Source organism: Chlamydomonas reinhardtii, chromosome 5 (genome assembly GCF_000002595.2).
Source record: "Chlamydomonas reinhardtii strain CC-503 cw92 mt+ chromosome 5, whole genome shotgun sequence".
In the NCBI taxonomy this organism is placed as follows: Eukaryota; Viridiplantae; Chlorophyta; class Chlorophyceae; order Chlamydomonadales; family Chlamydomonadaceae; genus Chlamydomonas; species Chlamydomonas reinhardtii.
In genome coordinates, this window is record NC_057008.1 from 16,316 (window position 1) to 25,798 (window position 9,483).

Sequence of the window (9,483 nt, forward strand, 5' to 3'; positions counted from 1 at the left end):
GAGCTGGGAGACAGAGGACGGCAAGGATGGATGTCACTGTCAGTGCGAACAGGAGACCGAGGGCTGCGGGGATGGCGGTTATCCCGAGGGCAAGCGCTGTTACACACAGAGGGGAGAGAGCGAGAGTGGTGAGTGTGGGACCCCATAGTAACAGGCTGAGGATTGCACCGTTTGTACAGATTTCTGAGTTGACTGAGGCAGTGCGGGTTTCGGCATGCAGGAGGTGGGTCCAGAGCATATACATGGCCCCTGTCGCGGTGATGATTGTGAGGCTGACAATGGCTTTGTCAAGTATGGTGTGTAGGGCTTTGCCAGTCTGGGCAGCTGTTTGGTAGATGGCGAGTCTAGACCGGGTAGCAAGATGTGCGCCTACTCTGATGGCAATTGTATGGCTGTGCATGGCTGCCCGCACATGCCCTGCTCCAGCCCAGTGGAAGTGGACGACGAGTGTAAGGTGCAGGCGAAGGAGTGGTGAACTTTCCCAGGGGGCGCTACAGTTAAGGGTCGGTTGCGGCCCGTAGGCTGTTTCTGCCATGGAGTGCAGTGCGGAAGCACCGGAGCGCAGCAGGGTTCCTCCATGCCGATTGCCCAGGTCGCCCAGCGCAAGTACACTCGTCAATAGGCTCTCTGCAAGCAGCCCGATTGTCTTAGTCGCATATGAACGGTATACTCCCTCCGCTGTGCATAACTTTGTCACGCCATTCTTGCATGCCTGTGCTATTTTCAGATTGGTAGAAAGGAGCCCCTCCCCTACCGGCTGCAAAGCCTTTGTCATCGCATTGCGTATGTTGTTGCATCCAGGCTTGGGCTTAACCTTTGCGCGCGACAGGAGTCCGCTAGGGCTTCGGTATTGCCTTCGTTCGGAGCTTGTCGGTTGTGGTTCTGTGAGCAAACTCGCATTTTCATAGAGCTGGGAATTAGCTGTATAATACTGGAGGCCAAGAGGCTCGGCTCGACCCCTTTCTGGGACGTCGTTGGCGAGCGGCTCTGAGGCAACTGGTATGTGCTTGGAGCTTATAAGCTCCTCAAAAGACGGGTGTTTTGCAGCAGTTGGGCTTTGCGAAGGTCTCTTTGGCGACATGCCGAAAGGTTCGGCGCCAGCACGCTTGCCAGCTGTGTAGCACGTCGTGTGCAGTATACTGGTATCAAATATGCCTTTCTGAGAGCAGCGATCCGACAAGAGCGTCGCGTTCGCGGGGTTCGAGTGTACTGTGAACATCGAGTGCGCAAAGCTGAAGTTCTCCCTCCACACGCTACCGTGTGCATGGTTAATTGCATGTGTCGCAATGGGGCCATCAGTGTGGCTTAGGGCTGGCAGCTGTGCGCCAGTTGCCCGGCTGTTGCAAACATGCGAACATCCCCCTTTCGCCGAGCTCTCGGTGCAGGTCGTGAGACCTCTTGCAGACCACTTTTGGATTGGCATGGTACGGTCATGGTTGCCCAATAGCGCGAAAGCGCTGGAATGCCGGGGCGGTCCCCGGTCAAACCAGCGGTCGGCCGCGGCAGAGCCAGACGCGTTCCCAGCCGTGGTCGCGTTGGTTGTCAGCATGCAGAGTGCAAAGCATATCAGAACGCAGATACCTGCGGACTTTCGCTCCACCTTTCGCCGAGCAACCATTTTCCACATATTTCCTAGCGACGAGCTTGCGAGGTTGGTAAGAGGTGTATTTGTATGCATTCTCCGCTGCTGGTGCTCATGCTAGCGGCGCCTGAGCTGGCGCCGCCGGGGCGCAATGGAGCGCTGCCCAGGCTCATGAGGCTGGAGGTACTGCGGCTGCGGTGCTGGCGTTGCCGGCGGCTGGGCCCGATGGCCCCGCCGGGGTCCGCCGGCGGCCCACGCTTAGCGGACCGCAGGGTGCGGGCGTCTTGGAGCACGTAGTCCATGTAGGCCGTCTGCACCTGCTGCGCGGCGTCATCCAGCTGCTCCGTCACGTCGGAAGGCAGGGGCGTGTCTGCCGGCTGGGCTGAGTATAGGCGCCACCAGCCAGTGAACTCGTCGTGCAGCTGTGCCAGGACGGCGGTACGGCCGGCCGGCACGCGGCAGACGGCCCAGTCCGGTACGGTGGCGCCCTGGTCACGGAGGTAGGCGAGGAGGCGGCCACCAAGCGCATCGCGGCCAAGCTGCGCCCACTCATACCCCTGCACATCTGCGCAGCGGTTCTGGTGCGTCACGAGGTCAGAGCCGATGGCAACACACGTGTCACGATTCAGGCAAATGGCCCCGTACTCCGCCTCACTGCCCGCGCCCCCACCAGCGCGCCCAGCCGTGTCGGCCGAAACCCCAGCCGGCGCGCCCAGGCCCCTGCCCCTGTCCTTACCACCACCCACCGGTTGTGACGTCTGCAGTGGCGGCCCCACCTGGGGCGGCGCCTGGGGCACTGCCCGCCCCGCTCCTCCACCCTGGCGCCCCGACCCGCTGCCCCCACCAGCCTGCTGGCCCCCGGCCGGCCGCCCAGTGGGCACGTGCGGCGGCGAGCTAGCACCGTCCTGCGGGGGAGGCAGCCCGCCGCCCAAGCGCCCTGCCCTCTGCTGCTGGAGCTGGGCGGGGCCACAGCGCCCTTTGGAGCGGGGCTGTTGCTGCTGCGGCGGCGGCGGTGCGTGCGCGGCTGGTTGCACCCGTCGCCCACGCCCGGACGCCGCCGTGGCCGCGCCATCACCCGCCCCATCCTGTCCCCCCAGCGTGGCCAGGACCCCAAACCGGGAGCCGGTCCGGGGCCTGGGCGGCTGCACCTGGCGCTGCTGCTCCTGCTGCTGCTGTTGCTGTACCCGCCGTTGCTGCTGGAGATGGAGGTCCGCCATGTAGGCCAAGTACCGCTGCATCGCAGCTGCCAGCTGCTTATCCTGCCTGGCGGCTGCCCGCTGATCAAAGGGCGGCTGTGCCGCGGGAGCCCCACTGGGCTGCTGCTGCTTGCCAGCCGGCCCAGCATCGGCAGTGCGACGCCTGGCCGCCGGCGGCCCCCCAACGCCTGCCGACGGCTGCCCCCCGCTAAGCCCTCCCGCTGCCACCCGCTGCTGTGAAGAGGGCTGCTGCTGCCGCTCGGCCCTCAGGGGAGCCGCAGCAGCACGGGTGCTTCCCCCCGCCACCAGAGCTGTTCAACCTTGTAAGGATGTTTCCTCAAAAAGCTGGCAGCGGGGGCGAGGCCACGGCGGGTGGTCCGCTGGCGCCACCAGCGGCAGCCGCTGCGTCACCCACACCCGCCGCCTCCTGCATCTGCACGTCCCCCACGTGGTCAACTATGTCAACACAATTTTTTTTTTTAGAAATCATCCTTACAAGGTTGAACAGGGGCAGACGCGCTGCCCCCCTGCTGCCTAAAGGCAGCCTGGTCCCCGAGACCAGAACACTGACAGGGCAAGACGAGAAGAAAAGAGAAGAAAGCAGAAAGCAAGCACCTCGAAACTGCCAACAACCACCCCCACCCAACCCACCTCACCCCACCCCGACCCGGCAGACAGAGCAGGAGGCTGGCCCCCCGCCCCCCGGGAGGGGTTGCACAAAAACACCGCCAGACCTAACCCAAGCACCAACCTACACCACAGCCTAACCGCAAGAACCACCACCACCACGCACCAGAAAGGAAAACACCAGAGCTACCAACACTCGACCCGCCGTACCCCACCCCACCCCCACAAGTCGGTTGCTTGAGCAACACCCCAGGAGAACCGGCAGAGGAGACACAAGCAGAAAACTAACCGGGCCAGATGTGGCGCTGACTAAGCGGGCTCCAGCCCGCTGCAAGACGCGCTGTGCAGGAAGGCCCACAGCCGCCCAGGCGCTGCGATGCCAGCCATAGCTAAAACACATGGGCGCCAGATAAGCTGATGACGATAAAATGCCACGCCAGCGCCTGGAAAGAAACGCCGCCCAAAAGGAAACCTAGGGGGCCTGCACAGGTGATGCAAGCGTCAGCCGCAAGTTCAACTTCGGTGACCCACCCTGAACCTCCTCCACTTCACAAAGCGCGCCACCCGCCGACCAGATGGCAACAAAGTGCTCCAGCTTAGCCGCCTTGAGCTGTGCGGTGAGAAGCTGAGTGGGCAGAGCCGACAGGGTTTCAGGGGTTAGCGTGGCGGCAGTGAAACGCAGCTGCATCACCCTGCGCAGCTCGCTGACCACCTCCCGAACCACATGCTCCGACGTCTGCTTAGCAGGCTCGCGGGACCAGTACGCACACCAGACGGCGTACAAGAAGGTGGCCCGCAAAGTGCTCCACAGCAGCGCGCCCGCCCCCCGCGGGCCTGAGGCCCACATACCCATGCGGTCCCCCAGCATGAAGCCCACGTCCGTCACTGGCGCGGCCGCTGCCTGGGGCGCAACGCAGGCCCACAGCTGCTGCAGCCACGTCCTCGCCTGCGCATAAGCTGGACACTCCAGGAAGATGTGCGTTAGGCTGGCCCACGCCCGCGGGCCAGGTGGCCCGCAGGCGGGGTGAGGACAGTGCGCCCCCAACCCCCCGCACCCCGTGGTCACCCGTGGCCGAATGCCCTTGCCCGCCCTGTACAGCCCGCAAGGCAGGTAAGCATGTTGCAGCCGGTACACCAGGACCTTTGCCCCCCGACTGGCGTGGCTGTCCCACAGCCTCCGCCACGTACCCCGCAGAAGGGACGCATCCGGGGGCGGCATGCGAGGGTCGCCCTCCACCGCCGCCGCTGCTGCCGCCGCCGCCGTGGCAGGCCCAGTGCTAGGTCCCGCCCCTCCCGCCGCCTGCTCCTGCAGCCGCGCGGACCGCCGCGGCCCCTCACTGCTGGGACGGGGACGCATACGACTGCAGTTCTCTCGCCGGCGTGTTCTGCAGCCCGGCTGCCGCGGAGGTGCGGTGGAGCCAGGGGTCCAGAGCCACCGGGTTATTGTGGAAATGCTGCGCCGCCGTGGTGGTCAGCTGCACCGCTGCACGCTGCCACTCCGCCTCCCACTCCGCCAGCCGCGACTGAGCCGCCGGCTGGGGCCCCGAATCCCCCGCCTGCTGTGCTGGCGCCGGGCACGGCATGGCTGCGGGGCGGGCCGGAGCCAGAGGGGCGGCCGGGTTGGCCGCGGTGATGGCCCGCCGCACGTCCCGCACCGTGTAGTCCGCCAAGCTGACACCCGCAATCCGGCAGTGCTCCGGGTGCACCACCACCCCAGCCTCCGGCGCCAGGAAGTACGGCGCCCGAGGCCACGCCCCTGCCCGTTCCCCTGGTGATGCTGCATCGTACGCCGCCCGCTCTTCAAAGGTCCACAGGTGCCGCGGCTTGCGGTGCTGCAGCACACAGGCAGGCTGCCACGCCCCATCCACTGCCGGGGGCAGCACGCGAGGCCCAGGCTCCAAGAGCCGCCCCGTGTAGTGGACGTAGGACACAGCCCCCGCAGCGTTAGCCACCCACAGCTGGTCCAGGCTAACCCGCCACTGTGCCCACGCCGTGACGCCGCCGCGCCAGGGCCACCGCCCGCCCCGTCCTGCCCCCCCCGCGTGGCCAGGACCACAACCTGGGAGCCGGTCCGGGGCCTGGGCGACTGCCCCTGGCGCTGCAGTTCCTGCTGCTGCTGTTGCTGTAACCGCCGTTTCTGCTGGAGATTGAGGTCCGCCAGCTCGGCCAAGTACCGCCGCATCACAGCGGTCTGCTCCTGATCCTGCCCGGCGGCGGCCCGCTGATCCAAGGGCGGCCGTGGCGCGGGAGCGCCACTGTGCTGCTGCAGCACGCCAGCCGGCCCAGCACCGGCAGGGCGAGGCCTGGCCGCCGGCGGCCCCCCCACGCCTTCCGCCGGCTGGACCCCGCTAAGCCCTCCCGTTGCCACCCGCTGCTGCGAAGAGGGCTGCTGCTGCAGCGCGGCCCGCAGGGCAGCCGCAGCAGCACGGTTGCTTCCCCCCGCCACCAGAACTGGCAGCAGGGGTGGGGCCCCGCTGAGTGGCCCACTGGCGCCACCAGCTGCCTGGAGTGTCCAGCTTATGCGCAGGCGAGGACGTGGCTGCAGCAGCTGTGGGCCTGCGTTGCGCCCCCCCGCCACCAGAACTGGCAGCAGGGGTGGGGCCCCGCTGAGTGGCCCACTGGCGCCACCAGCTTCCTGGAGTGTCCAGCTTATGCGCAGGCGAGGACGTGGCTGCAGCAGCTGTGGGCCTGCGTTGCGCCCCAGGCAGCGGCGCCGCCAATGACGGACGCGGGCTTCATGCTGGGGGACCGCATGGGTGTGTGGACCTCAGGCCCGCGGGGGGCGGGTGCGCTGCTGTGGAGCACTTTGCGGGCCACCTTCTTATACGCCGTCTGGTGTGCGTACTGGTCCCGCGAGCCTGCTAAGCAGACGTCGGAGCATGTGGTTCGGGAGGTGGTCAGCGAGCTGCGCAGGGTGATGCAGCTGCGTTTCACTGCCGCCACGCTAACCCCTGAAACCCTGTCGGCTCTGCCCACACAGCTTCTCACCGCACAGCTCAAGGCGGCTAAGCTGGAGCACTTTGTTGCCATCTGGTCGGCGGGTGGCGCGCTTTGTGAAGTGGAGGAGGTTCAGGGTGGGTCACCGAAGTTGAACTTGCGGCTGACGCATGCATCACCTGTGCAGGCCCCCTAGGTTTCCTTTTGGGCGGCGTTTCTTTCCAGGCGCTGGCGTGGCATTTTATCGTCATCAGCTTATCTGGCGCAGTGGCGCCCATGTGTTTTAGCTATGGCTGGCATCGCAGCGCCTGGGCGGCTGTGGGACTTCCTGCACAGCGCGTCTTGCAGCGGGCTGGAGCCCGATTAGTCAGCGCCACATCTGGCCCGTTTAGTTTTCTGCTTGTGTCTCCTCTGCCAGTTCTCCTGGGGTGTTGCTCAAGCAACCGACTTGTGGGGGTGGGGTGGGTTACGGCGGGTCGAGTGATGGTAGCACTGGTGTTTTCCTTTCTGGCGCGCGGTGGTGGTGGTTCTTGCGGTTAGGCTGTGGTGTAGGTTGGTGCTTGGGTTAGGTCTGGCGGTGTTTTTTGTGCAACCCCTCCCGGGGGGCGGGGGGGCCAGCCTCCTGCTCTGTCTGCCGGGTCGGGGTGGGGTGGGGTGGGATGGATGGGGGTGGTTGGTGGCGGTTTCGAGGTGTTTGCTTTCTGTTTTCTTCTCTTTTCTTCTCTTCTTGCCCTGTCAGGGTTCTGGTCTCGGGGACCAGGCTGCTTTCAGGCAGCAGGGGGGCAGCGCGTCTGCCCCTGTTCAACCTTGTAAGGATGATTCCTCAAAAAAAAAAGCCGCCGCGTCACCCAAACCCACCGCCTCCTGCATCTGCACGTCCCCCACGTGGTCAACGATGTCCGCTGCGGTCGCCATGGCAGCCGCGGGCCTCACACCACCCAAGGTGTTGCCACCCAGGTCGGCGACCCCGGCTGCAGCCGGAGCAGGGCTGCCTGCCGCAGCTGTCATGGCTGTCCCAGCCGCCTGGGGGGCGCCACGGACCTCCACCTGCATGGGCTCCTCACCGGGCATCTCAAACTTGGCACAATGCAGGTGAGAGAGCTGCGGGTCCCAGATGGGGCCCCGCACACAGGCAAAGACGTGGTTGGTGATGCCCTGGCCTGCGGGGGCCTGGGGCTCCCCCTTGGGGCCCACCGATTTGGCGCACTGCTCTGAGACCACATAAGCACACGCCAGGTTAGAGGGGTCTGAGGTGGTGGGATAGCCGCCCGCCTGCAGCACCAAATTGGTGCGACCGCGGAAAGCCCCCCACACAGGGCCCCCTACCATCTTGACCGTGACGGTGTAGGTGCCCGGAATGATGGGCCGGGTGTCCACTGGCACATGAACCGTGAGGACAGCCTGACCGCGCTGGAGCGGTACCGCCAGCGGCGACTTGCGCATGAGCTCCGCTGTGAAGGCTGCTTTGCTGGCGCTGGTCGCGCGCCGGCTGAAGGCCAGCCCCGCAAACGTGCGGGAGGGGCGGCCTGTGCTGTGCAGAGAGTGGCCCTGCAAGAGCTGCGGCTGGTTGCCCTGCCTGCACATGGTGTCCAGCACTGACAGGGCAGCACTGGTCACCTCCCGGACGCCGGCTGAGGACAGCTGCTCGCCCTCTGGGAGCCCCGTGGTGGCACCCACCAGAAGGACTGGGTATGTAGGCAGGCTGGGGCCCTGAGGCTGCGTCGTCAGGTCCTGCACGCCGTGCGCCACGCTATGCGTGGACAGGGCAAGGTGGAGCTGCAGCCCGGGGCTGAAGAACGGGCTGGCAGTGTTGCCCCCACCTGCAGGGGTGCGGTCCGCTGCCAAGTCTGGCAGTGGGCGGCGATGCCCAAACGCAGGCCCCCCACACGGCACGGCATGTGCTGCTGTGGCCGCGCCGTGGGCGTGTGTGCTGCATGGCTGGTGTTGGCCCCTGGTGTCTTGGCTGCGCTGAGACACCAGGCGGAACCGACCAGGATCACCCAGCAACTGCATAGCTACCCAAGATCAGCACTCACAGGGCATCACAGCAGGGCGGGCGCCAGGCAGCCGGGCGCCAGGCAACAAGGGCACGAAGACGAGCCACACCCCAAAAAAACAGCCAAGTGCTGCAGGGCTCCCCCAACCGCCACACCCAAAGCACCCTGCTTGCACGCGCGGATGCAAATGACCAACCACAAAGGTTGATACGCCGCCTGCTCCAAGCTGGTGAAGTGTGGTGCTCGCCGAGATGTTAAAATGCCGACAAGCGAAATGTCGCCAACTCCACGGCGACGCTCCTGAACCGCCAGAATCCTATTCCATAGCGGTGTCGAATTCCAAAGCACAAGCCGGCATAGGCTGAAGAACGCTGGAGAGGGAGTGTCACGCTACAGCTGCAAAGTGGACTGACCAAAAACGAGCACGCCCACAAATGCAAACTGCTTCACAGTGGTTCGTAGGCCTTAAGAAGCCTAATACAAAAGGAAGCAAGTCGAACAGCGCGAGAGAAATGACGTCGACTGTTTCAAAGCTGTGCAGAAGGAAAGGAGGATGCAAGAATAGCAAGAGAAGAGAGTAAAGTAAAGTAAAGTAAAGTCAGCGGGTGTCAACCACGTCGACCTGCCTGCGTTCCTGTCTGCCCTGCAAGCTAAGATTTTCACCCTCCTTTCGCCCTGCCAGTTCTGGTGGTGGGGGGAAGCAACCGTGCTGCTGCGGCTGCCCTGCGGGCCGCGCTGCAGCAGCAGCCCTCTTCACAGCAGCGGGTGGCAACTAGAGGGCTTAGCGGGGTCCAGCCAGCGGCAGGCGTGGGGGGGCCGCCGGCGGCCAGGCCTCGCCCTGCCGGTGCTGGGCCGGCTGGCGTGCAGCAGCAGCACAGTGGCGCTCCCGCGCCACAGCCGCCCTTGGATCAGCGGGCCGCCGCTGGGCAGGATCAGGAGCAGACCGCTGGGATGCGGCGGTACTTGGCCGAGCTGGCGGACCTCAATCTCCAGCAGAAACGGCGGTTACAGCAACAGCAGCAGCAGGAACTGCAGCGCCAGGGCAGTCGCCCAGGCCCCGGACCGGCTCCCAGGTTGTGGTCCTGGCCACGCGTGGGGGGGCAGGACGGGGCGGGCGGTGGCCCTGGCGCGGCGGCGTCACGGC

General features: G+C 65.7%; 1 protein-coding gene across 2 annotated transcripts; it reads right to left on the reverse strand.

Moving 5' to 3' along the window:
• Positions 1-494: 494 nt before the first annotated feature.
• On the reverse strand, positions 495-8,910 carry CHLRE_05g233402v5 (uncharacterized protein). Of its 2 annotated transcripts, XM_043062177.1 has the most exons (6): positions 8,379-8,910; positions 7,201-8,189; positions 5,383-5,908; positions 4,782-5,272; positions 3,937-4,030; positions 495-3,089 (listed from the first exon to the last, which is right to left on the reverse strand). In XM_043062177.1, exons 1-6 carry the CDS (start codon positions 8,383-8,385, stop codon positions 1,633-1,635), a joined length of 3,564 nt encoding a protein of 1,187 aa, XP_042924515.1. In that variant the 5' UTR covers positions 8,386-8,910; the 3' UTR covers positions 495-1,632. The 2 variants fall into 2 exon arrangements, with proteins under 2 accessions (XP_042924515.1, XP_042924514.1); XM_043062178.1 differs by lacking the exons at positions 3,937-4,030; positions 4,782-5,272; positions 5,383-5,908; positions 7,201-8,189; positions 8,379-8,910 and adding an exon at positions 3,227-3,370 and having other exon boundaries at positions 495-2,487.
• Positions 8,911-9,483: the final 573 nt, after the last annotated feature.

Coding starts and splice junctions, on each gene's coding strand:
- CHLRE_05g233402v5 (XM_043062177.1), bottom strand. Junction 5,909..7,200: donor ACGTGCAGATGCAGGAGGCG/GTGGGTTTGGGT, acceptor TGGACACTCCAG/GCAGCTGGTGGCGCCAGTGG. Junction 4,031..4,781: donor CCGGGCTGCAGAACACGCCG/GCGAGAGAACTG, acceptor CTGCCCACTCAG/CTTCTCACCGCACAGCTCAA.